The sequence below is a fragment of the Ranitomeya imitator genome, chromosome 6 (assembly GCF_032444005.1).
Source record: "Ranitomeya imitator isolate aRanImi1 chromosome 6, aRanImi1.pri, whole genome shotgun sequence".
In the NCBI taxonomy this organism is placed as follows: Eukaryota; Metazoa; Chordata; class Amphibia; order Anura; family Dendrobatidae; genus Ranitomeya; species Ranitomeya imitator.
In genome coordinates, this window is record NC_091287.1 from 573,612,398 (window position 1) to 573,629,430 (window position 17,033).

Sequence of the window (17,033 nt, forward strand, 5' to 3'; positions counted from 1 at the left end):
ATATACATGTCATCTAGTCAGGAATAAGGCAGGATAGACGGCGTCTCCTCTGTACCAGGAGCTATACATGTCATCTAGTCAGGAATAAGGCAGGATAGACGGTGTCTCCTCTGTACCAGGAGATATACATGTCATCTAGTCAGGAGTAAGGGAGGATAGACGGCGCCTCCTCTGTACCAGGAGCTATACATGTCATCTAGTCAGGCGTAAGGGAGGATAGACGGCGCCTCCTCTGTACCAGGAGCTATACATGTCATCTAGTCAGGAATAAGGCAGGATAGACAGCGTCTCCCCTGTACCAGGAGCTATACACGTCATCTAGTCAGGAGTAAGGGAGGATAGACGGCGTCTCCTCTGTACCAGGAGCTATTCATGTCATCTAGTCAGGAGTAAGGGAGGATAGACGGCGTCTCCTCTGTACCAGGAGCTATTCATGTCATCAAGTCAGGAGTAAGGGAGGATAGACAGCGTCTCCTCTGTACCAGGAGCTATACATGTCATCTAGTCAGGAGTAAGGGAGGATAGACAACGCCTCCTCTGTACCAGGAGCTATACATGTCATCTAGTCAGGAGTAAGGGAGGATAGACGGTGTCTCCCCTGTACCAGGAGCTATACATGTCATCTAGTCAGGAATAAGGCAGGATAGACGGCGTCTCCTCTGTACCAGGAGCTATACATGTCATCTAGTCAGGAATAAGGCAGGATAGACGGCGTCTCCTCTGTACCAGGAGCTATACATGTCATCTAGTCAGGAGTAAGGGAGGATAGACGGCGTCTCCTCTGTACCAGGAGCTATACACGTCATCTAGTCAGCAGTAAGGCAGGATAGACAGCGTCTCCTCTGTACCAGGAGCTATACATGTCATCTAGTCAGGAGTAAGGCAGGATAGACGGCGTCTCCTCTGTACCAGGAGCTATACATGTCATCTAGTCAGGAGTAAGGCAGGATAGACAGCGTCTCCTCTGTACCAGGAGCTATACATGTCATCTAGTCAGGAGTAAGGGAGGATAGACGGCGTCTCCTCTGTACCAGGAGCTATTCATGTCATCTAGTCAGGAATAAGGCAGGATAGACGGTGTCTCCTCTGTACCAGGAGATATACATGTCATCTAGTCAGGAGTAAGGGAGGATAGACGGCGCCTCCTCTGTACCAGGAGCTATACATGTCATCTAGTCAGGAGTAAGGGAGGATAGACGGCGCCTCCTCTGTACCAGGAGCTATACATGTCATCTAGTCAGGAATAAGGCAGGATAGACAGCGTCTCCCCTGTACCAGGAGCTATACACGTCATCTAGTCAGGAGTAAGGGAGGATAGACGGCGTTTCCTCTGTACCAGGAGCTATACATGTCATCTAGTCAGGAATAAGGCAGGATAGACGGCGTCTCCTCTGTACCAGGAGATATACATGTCATCTAGTCAGGAATAAGGCAGGATAGACGGCGTCTCCTCTGTACCAGGAGCTATACATGTCATCTAGTCAGGAATAAGGCAGGATAGACGGTGTCTCCTCTGCACCAGGAGCTATACATGTCATCTAGTCAGGAGTAAGGGAGGATAGACGGCGCCTCCTCTGTACCAGGAGCTATACATGTCATCTAGTCAGGAGTAAGGGAGGATAGACGGCGCCTCCTCTGTACCAGGAGCTATACATGTCATCTAGTCAGGAGTAAGGCAGGATAGATGGCGTCTCCTCTGTACCAGGAGCTATACATGTCATCTAGTCAGGAATAAGGCAGGATAGATGGCGTCTCCTCTGTACCAGGAGCTATACATGACATCTATTCAGGAATAAGGCAGGATAGACGGCGTCTCCACTGTACCAGGAGCTATACATGTCATCTAGTCAGGAATAAGGCAGGATAGACAGCGTCTCCTCTGTACCAGGAGATATACATGTCATCTAGTCAGGAATAAGGCAGGATAGACGGTGTCTCCTCTGTACCAGGAGATATACATGTCATCTAGTCAGGAGTAAGGCAGGATAGACGGCGTCTCCTCTGTACCAGGAGCTATACATGACATTAGTCAGGAGTAAGGGAGGATAGACAGCGTCTCCTCTGTACCAGGAGCTATACATGTCATCTAGTCAGGATAGACGGCGTCTCCTCTGTACCAGGAGATATACATGTCATCTAGTCAGGAGTAAGGCAGGATAGACGGCGTCTCCTCTGTACCAGGAGATGTACATGTCATCTAGTCAGGAATAAGGCAGGATAGACGGCGTCTCCTCTGTACCAGGAGCTATACATGTCATCTAGTCAGGAATAAGGCAGGATAGACGGCGTCTCCTCTGTACCAGGAGCTATACATGTCATCTAGTCAGGAATAAGGCAGGATAGACGGCGTCTCCTTTGTACCAGGAGATATACATGTCATCTAGTCAGGAGTAAGGGAGGATAGACAGCGTCTCCTCTGTACCAGGAGCTATACACGTCATCTAGTCAGGAGTAAGGCAGGATAGACGGCGTCTCCTCTGTACCAGGAGCTATAAATGTCATCTAGTCAGGAGTAAGGCAGGATAGACAGTGTCTCCTCTGTACCAGGAGCTATACATGTCATCTAGTCAGGAGTAAGGGAGGATAGACAGCGTCTCCTCTGTACCAGGAGTTATACATGTCATCTAGTCAGGAGTAAGGCAGGATAGACGGCGTCTCCTCTGTACCAGGAGCTATACATGACATCTATTCAGGAATAAGGCAGGATAGACGGCGTCTCCTCTGTACCAGGAGCTATACATGTCATCTAGTCAGGAATAAGGGAGGATAGACGGCGTCTCCTCTGTACCAGGAGCTATACATGACATCTATTCAGGAATAAGGCAGGATAGACGGCGTCTCCTCTGTACCAGGAGCTATACATGTCATCTAGTCAGGAATAAGGCAGGATAGACAGCGCCTCCTCTGTACCAGGCGCTATACATGTCATCTAGTCAGGAATAAGGCAGGATAGACAGCGTCTCCTCTGTACCAGGAGATATACATGTCATCTAGTCAAAAATAAGGCAGGATAGACGGCGTCTCCTCTGTACCAGGAGATATACATGTCATCTAGTCAGGAATAAGGCAGGATAGACGGCGTCTCCTCTGTACCAGGAGCTATACACGTCATCTAGTCAGGAGTAAGGCAGGATAGACGGCGTCTCCTCTGTACCAGGAGCTATACATGTCATCTAGTCAGGAATAAGGGAGGATAGACGGCGTCTCCTCTGTACCAGGAGATGTACATGTCATCTAGTCAGGAGTAAGGCAGGATAGACAGCATCTCCCCTGTACCAGGAGCTGTACATGTCATCTAGTCAGGAATAAGGGAGGATAGACGGCGTCTCCTCTGTACCAGGAGCTATACATGTCATCTGTCAGGAATAAGGCAGGATAGACAGCGCCTCCTCTGTACCAGGAGCTGTACATGTCATCTAGTCAGGAATAAGGCAGGATAGACAGCGTCTACTCTGTACCAGGAGCTATACATGTCATCTAGTCAGAAATAAGGCAGGATAGACGGTGTCTCCTCTGTACCAGGAGCCATACATGTCATCTAGTCAGGAATAAGGCAGTATAGACAGCGCCTCCTCTGTACCAGGAGCTATACATGTCATCTAGTCAGGAATAGGGGAGGATAGACGGCGTCTCCTCTGTACCAGGAGCTATACATGTCATCTAGTCAGGAATAAGGCAGGATAGACGGTGTCTCCTCTGTACCAGGAGATATACATGTCATCTAGTCAGGAGTAAGGCAGGATAGACGGCGTCTCCTCTGTACCAGGAGCTATACATGACATTAGTCAGGAGTAAGGGAGGATAGACAGCGTCTCCTCTGTACCAGGAGCTATACATGTCATCTAGTCAGGATAGACGGCGTCTCCTCTGTACCAGGAGATATACATGTCATCTAGTCAGGAGTAAGGCAGGATAGACGGCGTCTCCTCTGTACCAGGAGATGTACATGTCATCTAGTCAGGAATAAGGCAGGATAGACGGCGTCTCCTCTGTACCAGGAGCTATACATGTCATCTAGTCAGGAATAAGGCAGGATAGACGGCGTCTCCTTTGTACCAGGAGATATACATGTCATCTAGTCAGGAGTAAGGCAGGATAGACGGCGTCTCCTCTGTACCAGGAGAAGTACATGTCATCTAGTCAGGAATAAGGCAGGATAGACGGCGTCTCCTCTGTACCAGGAGATATACATGTCATCTAGTCAGGAGTAAGGGAGGATAGACGGCGTCTCCTCTGTACCAGGAGAAGTACATGTCATCTAGTCAGGAATAAGGCAGGATAGACGGCGTCTCCTCTGTACCAGGAGCTGTACATGTCATCTAGTCAGGAATAAGGCAGGATAGACGGCGTCTCCTCTGTACCAGGAGCCATACATGTCATCTAGTCAGGAATAAGGGAGGATAGACAGCGTCTCCTCTGTACCAGGAGATATACATGTCATCTAGTCAGGAATAAGGGAGGATAGACGGTGTCTCCTCTGTACCAGGAGCTGTACATGTCATCTAGTCAGGAATAAGGCAGGATAGACGGCGTCTCCTCTGTACCAGGAGCTATACATGTCATCTAATCAGGAGTAAGGGAGGATAGACAGCGTCTCCTCTGTACCAGGAGCTATACATATCATCTAGTCAGGAATAAGGGAGGATAGACAGCGTCTCCTCTGTACCAGGAGCTGTACATGTCATCTAGTCAGGAGTAAGGGAGGATAGACGGCATCTCCTCTGTACCAGGAGATATACATGTCATCTAATCAGGAGTAAGGGAGGATAGACAGCGTCTCCTCTGTACCAGGAGCTGTACATGTCATCTAGTCAGGAATAAGGGAGGATAGACGGCGTCTCCTCTGTACCAGGAGCTGTAGATGTCATCTAGTCAGGAATAAGGGAGGATAGACGGTGTCTCCTCTGTACCAGGAGCTGTACATGTCATCTAATCAGGAGTAAGGGAGGATAGACGGCATCTCCAGTATCTATAAAGACCCAACACCATTCATAAGTATTCACACCCTTACCTGATATTCTGCTATCCTCTGTGTATTTTGAGACGGATGTTGCATCTGGGGACTAGAAACCACAAAGGGGTGATCATTGGTGGGGGACCCAGGCCGGCGGGGGGTGCATGCAGACACACGTCAGAGAAACACACCACAAGCAGCAATGAAGCAGAAAGCACAGCACAAAATGTCACCATGTGCACAGCGACCTATACACTGACGCGTTTACTCCACCGATGGCGGAATCACCCAAAGATGTGACGTTCCGGATCTGTGCACTACCTCCCTTGTTCTGAGCTGCATCTTATATTCTCCAGTCACATCCAAAGCTGCGATTACAGTCGTGCTCACTGACGAGCTGAGCTGCCAGATGGAGAGGATACGTCCACAGCGACCACAAGGCATCAGACAGGCCATGAGATCTGTGATCCTGAGAACAAAGAAAACTGGAACGATTGGGACTGCAGCTCCGGATGTGAGTGGAGTGCAGAGGAGCCATCAGTGGAGATTCTGGACGGGTCGGAACTCTCTTGGCTTCATCTTATGTGAGGTTATCAAGAGGTGTTATTAAAATGAGAAAGCCAAACCCAGACACCACAACTCCCATCATCCATCACCACAACCCCCAGTGCTGGCCCTGACCACCAGGAGAGGAGGGCACCAGACGCGGACTGGTTCCGGTCCAATTGTGTGAGAACATGCAGCAGCACGGTACCTGGATCTCATACACTGGTTTGGAAGACGGGATAGCAGCAAACTGTCTGTAGTCAAACTTCTTGTCTGAGAGAGACTGGAAGGCAGAGCAAGCGGTAAGAGAAGGCGACAAGCATGGAGGAGGCGGCACACAACACGGAGAAGGGAATGGGCAAACATGTGAGGAGTGAGCGGGACGCAGTTATAAAGAAGAAGAGAAAGAGGACGCATGCAAAGGAGCGAGCGGGAAGCAGACACAGAAGAAGGGCATGAGGAAGTACGCAAAGGAGCGAGTGGGAAGCATGCAAAGGTGCCAGTGGGAAGCAATCACACAGAAGACTGGCATGAGGAAGCACGCAAAAGGGCGAGCGGGAAGCATGCAAAGGAGCGAGCGGGAAGCATGCAAAGGAGTGAGCGGGAAGCAGTCACACAGAAGAAGGGCATGAGGAAGTACGCAAAGGAGCGAGTGGGAAGCATGCAAAGGAGCGAGTGGGAAGCATGCAAAGGTGCCAGTGGGAAGCAATCACACAGAAGACTGGCATGAGGAAGCACGCAAAAGGGCGAGCGGGAAGCATGCAAAGGAGCGAGCGGGAAGCATGCAAAGGAGTGAGCGGGAAGCAGTCACACAGAAGAAGGGCATGAGGAAGCACGCAAAGGAGCGAGCGGGAAGCATGCAAAGGAGCGAGCGGGAAGCATGCAAAGGAGTGAGCGGGAAGCACGCAAAGGAGCGAGGGGGAAGCACGCAAAGGAGTGAGCGGGAAGCAGTCACACAGAAGAAGGGCACGAGGAAGTACGCAAAGGAGCGAGCAGGAAGCACGCAAAGGAGCGAGCGGGAAGCATGCAAAGGAACAAGTGGGAAGCAGTCACACAGAAGGGCATAAGGAAGCACGCAAAGCAGCGAGCGGGAAGCATGTACAGGAGCGATTGGGGAGCATGCACAGGAGTGATCAGGAAGCATGTACAAGTGCGATTGGGAAGCATGAATAGGAGCGATCGGGAAGCAGTCAAACAGAAGGGCACGAGGAAGCATGAAAAGGAGCAAGTGGGAGGCATGCAAAGGAGTGATCGGGAAGTATGTACAGGAGCGATCAGGAAGTATGTACAAGAGCGATCGGGAAGCATGCAAAGGAGCGATCGGGAAGCACATAAAGGAGCGATCGGGAAGCACATAAAGGAGCGATCGGGAAGCAGTCACACAGAAGAAGGGCATGAGGAAGCATGCAAAGGAGCGAGCAGGAGGCATGCAAAGGAGCAAGCGGGAAGCAGGCAACGGAGCGAGCGGGAGGCATGCAAAGGAGCGAGCGGGAAGCAGGCAAAGGAGCGAGCGGGAGGCATGCAAAGGAGCGAGCGGGAGGCATGCAAAGGAGCGAGCGGGAAGCAGGCAACGGAGCGAGCGGGAGGCATGCAAAGGAGCGAGCGGGAAGCATGCAAAGGAGCGAGCGGGAAGCAGGCAAAGGAGCGAGCGGGAGGCATGCAAAGGAGCGAGTGGGAAGCAGGCAACAGAGCGAGCGGGAGGCATGCAAAGGAGCGAGCGGGAAGCATGCAAAGGAGCGAGCGGGAAGCAGGCAAAGGAGCGAGCGGGAGGCATGCAAAGGAGCGAGTGGGAGGCATGCAAAGGAGCGAGCGGGAAGCAGGCAACGGAGCGAGCGGGAGGCATGCAAAGGAGCGAGCGGGAAGCATGCAAAGGAGCGAGCGGGAAGCAGGCAAAGGAGCGAGCGGGAGGCATGCAAAGGAGCGAGCGGGAGGCATGCAAAGGAGCGAGCGGGAAGCAGGCAACGGAGCGAGCGGAAGGCATGCAAAGGAGCGAGCGGGAAGCATGCAAAGGAGCGATCGGGAAGCATGCAACGGAGCGAGCGGGAAGCATGCAACGGTGCGAGCGGGAAGCATGCAAAGGAGCGAGCGGGAAGCAGTCCCACAGAAGAAGGGCATGAGGAAGCATTTAAAGGAGCAAGCAGAAAGCATGTTTAGGAGCGAGCGGAAAGCAGTCACACAGAAGAAGAGCATGAGGAAGCACGCAAAGGAGTGAGCAGGAAGCATGCAAAGGAGTGAGCAGGAAGCATGCAAAGGAGCAAGAGGGAAGCATGTACAGGAAAGGAGCAAGTGGGAAGCAGTCACACAGAAGAATGGCATGGGGAAGTAAGCAAAGGAGCGAGCTGAAAGCAGTCACACAAAAGAATGGCATGGGGAAGTAAGCAAAGGAGCGAGCGGAAAGCAGTCACACAGAAGAATGGCATGGGGAAGCTCCCAAAAGAGCGAGTGGGAAGCAGTCACATAGAAGAATGGCATGGGGAAGCACACAAAGGAGCAAGCAGGAAGCAGTCACACAGAAGAAGGGCATGGGGAAGTAAGCAAAGGAGCAAGCGGGAAGCAGTCACACAGAAGAATGGCATGGGGAAGCACACAAAGGAGCAAGCAGGAAGCAGTCACACAGAAGAAGGGCATGGGAAAGTAAGAAAAGGAGCGAGTGGGAAGCAGTCACACAGAAGAATGGCATGGGGAAACACACAAAGGAGCAAGCGGGAAGCAGTCACACAGAAGAAGGACATGAGGAAGCTCCCTGTGGTGAAATATGTGTATATATATCTATATGTGTGTAGTGACATGTCTAGGGTTATATGTGTGACTAGTGATAATGTAACATCTGTCCTGAAGGCAAGTTGCACCTAGGTGTTAATAGGTACTTCCTTGGGACTAGTAGAAATTGCGTCTCCATATCTCACCTGGAGGTCTAGCTAGAGCCAAGAAGGTGGTAACATTTGGCACCTTTTAGGTCTTGGTGGGGAGATGCTAATTGCGCCCTGAGGTTATCTATTCTTGAGAACCTTATCACAAGTGTCTCAAAAGTGAAAATAATATATTCATTAGTAGCGCGGCTGTGGCCAATCAAACAGACCGCAATTATGATATTAACCTGAGGGGTCAGTCTAGACACCTGACCTCAGGCCAAAGTTTTACATTTAGGCTGCAGACAGAGAATTGTGTTCACATGTGAGGGCAGCCTGAGAAGCTGGTGTGTTCCACCAACTCCATTCACCCCCCTCAGGGAGCAGAAAACAGACTACCAGTTAGATAATTTCTGTAAGTTTTCTCCTGTTTATTTTGATACGGTTTTGCATAAGCTGTATGTCTTTTAATTATCATATTTTTATACCTTTTCTTATTGTAAGCACCTTGAATGTTCTAAAAGAATCCATAGCCTAAGGTGTGTGAGCCTTATGAGTGATAGACATTATTAGTATTATTAGTCCGGGACTCATCGCCCGTTCGGTGAGTGGTGGCAGCGTGTATGAGCGGGGGTGTGGCCTGGGTCGGTGTGTGATTTATGCTCCCATTACAGCATAGGACAGAGGTTGAATGCTGGACTGAGAGTGGGGAGATAGATTAACCCTTGCAGGCACAACCCAAAGTCACGTGTGAGAGCAGGCATGTGATGAATTAGTGACACCACGGAGTACTACGGAGTAGGGATTCGTGACACTCCCAAAAGAGCGAGTGGGAAGCAGTCACACAGAAGGAGAACATGGGGAAGCTCCCAAAAGAGCGAGTGGGAAGCAGTCACACAGAAGAAGGACATGGGGAAGCTCCCAAAAGAGCGAGTGGGAAGCAGTCACGCAGAAGGAGGACATGGGGAAGCTCCCAAAAGAGCGAGTGGTAAGCAGTCACGCAGAAGGAGGACATGGGGAAGCTCCCAAAAGAGCGAGTGGGAAGCAGTCACACAGAAGGAGGACATGGGGAAGCTCCCAAAGGAGCGAGTAGGAAGCAGTCACGCAGAAGGAGGACATGGGGAAGCTCCCAAAGGAGCGAGTAGGAAGCAGTCACGCAGAAGGAGGACATGGGGAAGCTCCCAAAGGAGCGAGTAGGAAGCAGTCACGCAGAAGGAGGACATGGGGAAGCTCCCAAAAGAGCGAGTGGGAAGCAGTCACGCAGAAGGAGGATATGGGGAAGCTCCCAAAGGAGCGAGTGGGAAGCAGTCACGCAGAAGGAGGATATGGGGAAGCTCCCAAAGGAGCGAGTGGGAAGCAGTCACGCAGAAGGAGGATATGGGGAAGCTCCCAAAGGAGCGAGTGGGAAGCAGTCACGCAGAAGGAGGATATGGGGAAGCTCCCAAAAGAGCGAGTGGGAAGCAGTCACGCAGAAGGAGGACATGGGGAAGCTCCCAAAGGAGCGAGTAGGAAGCAGTCACGCAGAAGGAGGACATGGGGAAGCTCCCAAAAGAGTGAGTGGGAAGCAGTCACGCAGAAGGAGGACATGGGGAAGCTCCCAAAGAAGCAAGCGGGAAGCAGTCACGCAGAAGAAGGGCATGGGGAAGAAAGCAAAGGAGCGAGTAGGAAGCAGTCACACAGAAGAAGGACATGGGGAAGCACACAAAGAAGCAAGCGGGAAGCAGTCACACAGAAAAAGGGCATGGGAAAGAAAGCAAAGGAGCGAGTAGGAAGCAGTCACACAGAAGAAGGACATGGGGAAGCACACAAAAAAAGATAGAGAAGCATGTAAAGGAGCAAGCTGGAAGCAATCACTCAGTAGAAGGGAATGGGTGACACAAAGGAGTGAGCAAAACACATTCAGCTAGAAAAGGAAAAAAGATACAAGGGGTAGGGAGCAAAAACAACACACAGGGGCAAGAAATAAGAAACACAGAGGCGGCAGGGGGGGGGGGGGGGAGGAGGCACGAGGGAGGAGAGCAGAGGACTGGCCGTACTCAGGACCCTGCCTAGTAACACCCCAATGAGGAGGGGAAGGTGGAGGATCTGACACCACAACTTCATGCAACACAACAACTGTCACAGAGCAGCTCAAGTGACTGTGGGGGACAGTGGTCCGACCAGCAGCATGAGCACAGGAGGTCCGTGACCAATCATACACATTACGTCCAGTGCAGGCAGGGATGTAATGTCTTGAGACCCCTGCACATAACTGCCTGCAAACCTGTAACCTCCCGGTGACTGGGGAGGGTGGAGGAAACATACAGCCGAGGCAAAGACCATGAAAAGGAAACGTGACTGGAGCTGATGGGGTCAGTACAGTCAGGAGAGAAGGCGATGAGGAGGAGGGGGGTCAGAGGCAATGGGGACTATGAGGGTCAGAGGCGATGGGGACTATGAGGAGGAGGAGGGTCAGAGGCGATGGTGACTATGAGGGTCAGAGGCGATGGGGACTATGAGGGTCAGAGGCGATGGGGACTATGAGGAGGAGGAGGGTCAGAGGCGATGGTGACTATGAGGGTCAGAGGCGATGGGGACTATGAGGGTCAGAGGCGATGGTGACTATGAGGACGAGGAGGGTCAGAGATGGGGACTATGAGGAGGAGGAGGGTCAGAGGGGATGGGGACTATGAGGGTCAGAGGCGATGGGGACTATGAGGACGAGGAGGGTCAGAGGCGATGGGGACTATGAGGAGGAGGAGGGTCAGAGGCGATGGGGACTATGAGGGTCAGAGGCGATGGTGACTATGAGGGTCAGAGGCGATGGGGACTATGAGGAGGAGGAGGGTCAGAGGCGATGTGGACTATGAGGAGGAGGGTCAGAGGGGATGGGGGCTATGAGGAGGGTCAGAGGCGATGGGGACTATGAGGAGGAGGAGGGTCAGAGGCGATGGGGACTATGAGGGTCAGAGGCGATGGTGACTATGAGGGTCAGAGGCGATGGGGACTATGAGGAGGAGGAGGGTCAGAGGCGATGGGGGCTATGAGGAGGAGGAGGGTCAGAGGCGATGGGGACTATGAGGAGGAGGGTCAGAGGCGATGGGGACTATGAGGAGGAGGAGGGTCAGAGGCGATGGGGACTATGAGGAGGAGGAGGGTCAGAGGCGATGGGGACTATGAGGAGGAGGGTCAGAGGCGATGGTGACTATGAGGAGGAGGGTCAGAGGCGATGGGGACTATGAGGAGGAGGGTCAGAGGCGATGGGGACTATGAGGAGGAGGGTCAGAGGCGATGGGGGCTATGAGGAGAAGGAGGGTCAGAGGCGACGGGGACTATGAGGAGGAGGGTCAGAGGCGACGGGGACTACGAGGAGGAGGATTCTGAGGCGATGGGGACTATGAGGAGGAGGGTCAGAGGCGATGGGGACTATGAGGGTCAGAGGCGATGGTGACTATGAGGGTCAGAGGCGATGGGGACTATGAGGAGGAGGAGGGTCAGAGGCGATGGGGACTATGAGGAGGGTCAGAGGCGATGGGGGCTATGAGGAGGAGGAGGGTCAGAGGCGATGGGGACTATGAGGGTCAGAGGCGATGGTGACTATGAGGGTCAGAGGCGATGGGGACTATGAGGAGGAGGAGGGTCAGAGGCGATGGGGGCTATGAGGAGGAGGAGGGTCAGAGGCGATGGGGACTATGAGGAGGAGGGTCAGAGGCGATGGGGACTATGAGGAGGAGGAGGGTCAGAGGCGATGGGGACTATGAGGAGGAGGAGGGTCCGAGGCGATGGGGACTATGAGGAGGAGGAGGGTCAGAGGCGATGGGGACTATGAGGAGGAGGAGAGTCAGAGGCGATGGGGACTATGAGGAGGAGGAGGGTCAGAGGCGATGGGGACTATGAGGAGGAGGGTCAGAGGCGATGGTGACTATGAGGAGGAGGGTCAGAGGCGATGGGGACTATGAGGAGGAGGGTCAGAGGCGATGGGGACTATGAGGAGGAGGGTCAGAGGCGATGGGAGCTATGAGGAGGAGGAGGGTCAGAGGCGACGGGGACTATGATGAGGAGGGTCAGAGGCGACGGGGACTACGAGGAGGATTCAGAGGCGATGGGGACTATGAGGAGGAGGATTCAGAGGCGATGGGGACTATGAGGAGGAGGATTCAGAGGCGATGGGGACTATGAGGAGGAGGATTCAGAGGCGATGGGGACTATGCGGAGGAGGGTTAGAGGCGATGGGGACTATGAGGAGGAGGATTCAGAGGCGATGGGGACTATGAGGAGGAAGATTCAGAGGCGATGGGGACTATGAGGAGGAGGGTCAGAGGCGATGGGGACTATGAGGAGGAAGATTCAGAGGCGATGGGGACTATGAGGAGGAAGATTCAGAGGCGATGGGGACTATGAGGAGGAGGGTCAGAGGCGATAGGGACTATGAGGAGGAGGCTCAGAGTCGATGGTGATGACGGGGAGGGTCAAACGTAAAGGAGACCACGGGGAGGGTCAAATGTAAATGAGACCACGGGGAGGGTCAGAGGTGAAGGTGACGATGGGGAGGGTCAGAGGTGAAGGCAACGATGAGGGTCAGAGGTGAAGGTGACGATGAGGGCCAGAGGTGAAGGGGACGATGAGGGCCAGAGGTGAAGGTGACGAGGGTCGGAGGTGAAGGTGACGATATGGGGAGGGTCAAAGGTGAAGTGAACACACAAGGATTATGCAGGATACAGCAGTCATCTGGGGATTATTAGTGACTTATGCACAGCAGATGAAGAGGGTTACTCACCAATCTTCCAGGAGATGTGAGGAGCCGGGGGCTGTAATCTGTGGACAGAGGTAAAGGTAAGTTATAGTCACCGGCCCCGTTAGGGCCTCCTGTGGTCACACCATGGTCACTTACCCTCCAGAGGAGTGGGTGATGGGGTGGGAGCTGGGGACGGGGACTCTGCCAGCTGCTCCAAAGTGCTGCGTTTTCTGCCTTCCTTGGAGCGAGCGATGACTACCTGTGCCTTCAGAGCATCCTGCTCCAGAGACTTCATCCTGAAACATTGATTCCTGTGTGAGGAACGCCAAGACGGTGCATGGTATGGGGCGTAAACGCCGAGACGGTGTACGGTACGGGGCGTAAACGCAAAGACGGTGCATGGCACGGGGCGTAAACGCCGAGACGGTGTACAGTACGGGACGTAAACGCAGAGACGGTGTACGGTACGGGGCGTAAACACAAAGACGGTGCATGGCACGGGGCGTAAACGCCGAGACGGTGTACGGTACGGGGCGTAAACGCAAAGATGGTGCACGGTACGGGGCGGCTTCACCTAATGGTCTATGACAGCCGGATGGAGCACACTCAGCTCTGGTGCAACGATGATGACAGATGGCGCACACACGGTGTATTTATCTCTCATGCAATGTGTCCTCTCATGCACCAACTACACGTCCCTCTAGGAAGCTTCACTGCTCCTTAAGAGATCTCGGTAGGGACAGTCTGCAATAACTTGGGTGCCATCCTCTTAGGCTATGTGCACACGATGCGGATTTTGCTGCGGATCCGCAGCAGTTTCCCATGCGTTTACAGTTCAATGTAAACCTATGGGAAACCAAAAACGCTGTGCACATGCTGCGGAAAAAAAACGCGCTGAAACGCAGCGGTTTACATTCCGCAGCATGTCACTTCTTTCTGCATTTTCCGCAGCGGTTTTACAACTGCCCTTATGGAAAACCGCAGTTGTAAAACCGCAGTGAAAACTGCAGAAAAACTGCGGTAAATCCGCGATAAATCTGCAGCGGTTTTCCACTGCGGATTTATCAAATCTGCTGGAATCCGCTGCACAAAAATCCGCAGTGGACCCAGAATACGTGTGCACATAGCCTTAAGAGCACACGACAGGAGTCTAGTGCCGGCGTCACCGTCCGGTGAGCAGATTAAGGCAGCCCGGTAGTTATGGGCACACACCGCAGACAGACAGACGAGGGGTCTTAGTGCACGCCGTGTGCTTCCCAGTAATGTGCATGCTGTGTGCGGACGTCGTGCCCCGATTGCCCCCTGCTGGACATGCTACAAGCCGGGCACGGTGCACAGTGAGGGGGTTCAGCTCACACCTGCTGCCGTCCTCAGGGGTTCGCGGCCGCTGCTGTCGGGAGAGGTAAAGCTTCTTAGCCAAGGACTGTTCATACTGCCTAATACTGTCCTCCAAAGAACTGCCCGGAGGGCGAGAGGAGAGAAAGGAGACAGAGTGAGGAAGAGAGACCCCCGTGCATCCAGCCACAGAGGGGAGAGACCCCCGTGCATCCAGCCAGAGGAGAGAGACGCCCAGTGCATCCAGCCACAAAGGGGAGAGACCCCCGTGCATCCAGCCAGAGGAGAGAGACGCCCAGTGCATCCAGCCAGAGGAGGGAGACCCCCGTACATACAGCCACAGAGGGGAGAGAACCCCAATCATCCAGCCACAGGAGAGAGACCCCCAATGTATCCAGCCACAGAGGTGACAGATCCCCCCGTGCATCCAGCCAGAGGGGGGGGAGACCCCCGTGCATCCAGCCACAGAGGGGAAAGACACCCGTACATCCAGCCACAGAGGGGAGACCCCCCGTGAATCCACTCTGTAGTGAAATATGTATATATCTATATGTATGTAGGTAGTGACATATGTCTAGGGTTATATGTGTAACTAGCAGTAGTTGAACATCTGTCCTGAAACTGCAGGCCTCACAAAGGTCACAGCATACATATCTTGAGAAGGCAGACTACTGTCTCCACTCTCGCCAGGGGGTCATGCTGGGCATCATGAAAAAAGGGAACATTTGACACCTCCTGGCTCTTTGAAGAGAGATATCAATTACAGCTGACACTATCTATTTGTGAGAACTTTTACACAGAGAATCTCAGAGCAAATGATATATTAATTGGGAGAGCGGCCGAGGTCCAATCAAAAACAAGCAATTATGATATTAACCTAAGGGGCTGGTCTAAAAATTTGGCCTCCAGAGTAAATCTATAAATTAGGCCTGTATACATAGAATCGTGTTCACATGTGAGGGCAGGCTGGGAAGATGATGTGATCCAGTCTATATTCATCCTACCCTCAGGGAGCAGAAGCAGTCTACCAGTTAGCTATTTCTTTAAGTTTTCTCCTGTTTATTTTATACTGTTTTGCATACCTGTATGTCGTTTTATTACCATATTTGTATACATTTTTCTTTACTGAAAGCACTGTACCTTTTTATATTCAAGTTTTAAACTTAATAGGTTGAACCTCGTATGTTCTAAAGAATCCATAGCTTAAGGTGTTTGATCCTTATGAGTGGTAGACATTATTAGTATTATTAGTTCCGGGACTCATCGCCCGTGTATTCGATGAGTGGTGGCAGCGTGTATGAGCGGGTGTGTGGCCTGGGTCGGTGTGTGATTTATGCTCCCATTACAGCATAGGACGGGGGTTGAATGCTGGACAGAGTGGGGAGATAGACTAACCCTTGCAGGCGCAACCCCAAGTCGAGAACTAAGAGTGGGTACGTGAAGAATTCGTGACACCACGGAGAGCGATCCGTGCATCCACTCACAGAGGGGAGAGACCCCCCTTGCTTCCACTCACAGAAGGGAGAGACACCCGTGCATCCACTCACAGAGGAGGGAGACCCCACGTGCATCCACTCACAGAGGGGAGAGACCCCTGTGCATCCACTCACAGAGGGGAGAGACCCCACGTGCATCCACTCACAGAGGAGGGAGACCCCACGTGCATCCACTCACAGAGGGAGACCCCACGTGCATCCACTCACAGAGGAGGGAGACCCCACGTGCATCCACTCACAGAGGGGAGAGACCCCACGTACATCCACTCACAGAGGGGAGAGACCCCTGTGCATCCACTCACAGAGGGGAGAGACCCCACGTGCATCCACTCACAGAGGAGGGAGACCCCACGTGCATCCACTCACAGAGGGAGACCCCACGTGCATCCACTCACAGAGGAGTGAGACCCCACGTGCATCCACTCACAGAGGGGAGAGACCCCACGTGCATCCACTCACAGAGGGGAGAGACCCCACGTGCATCCACTCACAGAGGGAGACCCCACGTGCATCCACTCACAGAGGGGAGAGACCCCACGTGCATCCACTCACAGAGAAGGGAGACCCCATGTGCATCCACTCACAGAGGGAGACCCCACATGCATCCACTCACAGTGGAGGGAGACCCCACGTGCATCCACTTACAGAGGGGAGAGACCCCTGTGCATCCACTCACAGAGGGGAGAGACCCCACGTGCATCCACTCACAGAGGAGGGAGACCCCACGTGCATCCACTCACAGAGGGAGACCCCACGTGCATCCACTCACAGAGGGAGACCCCACGTGCATCCAATCACAGAGGAGACCCCACGTGCATCCACTCAGAGGGGAGAGACCCCACGTGCATCCACTCACAGAGGAGGGAGACCCCACGTGCATCCAGTCACAGAGGAGGGAGACCCCACGTGCATCCACTCACAGAGGGGAGAGACCCCACGTGCATCCAGCCACAGAGGAGAGAGACCCCACGTACATCCACTCACAGAGGGGAGAGACCCCACGTGCATCCACTCACAGAGGGGAGAGACCCCACGTACATCCAGCCACAGAGGGGAGAGACCCCACGTACATCCACTCACAGAGGGGAGAGACCCCACGTGCATCCACTCACAGAGGGGAGAGACCCCACGTACATCCA

General features: G+C 53.2%; 1 protein-coding gene across 15 annotated transcripts in view; it reads right to left on the reverse strand.

Annotated features, from left to right (window-relative positions):
* The window catches only part of SCRIB (scribble planar cell polarity protein), a 201,415-nt gene that overhangs the window by 24,294 nt on the left and 160,088 nt on the right, over positions 1-17,033 (reverse strand). For 12 of the 15 annotated variants that reach the window (XM_069732145.1, XM_069732154.1, XM_069732146.1 and 9 more), the window contains 5 exons: positions 14,422-14,520; positions 13,220-13,359; positions 13,106-13,143; positions 5,709-5,783; positions 5,012-5,063 (listed from right to left, as the gene is read on the reverse strand). In XM_069732145.1, coding sequence (XP_069588246.1) covers positions 5,012-5,063; positions 5,709-5,783; positions 13,106-13,143; positions 13,220-13,359; positions 14,422-14,520 — 404 coding nt within the window. The other 3 variants (XM_069732148.1, XM_069732149.1, XM_069732155.1) reach the window with 3 other exon arrangements.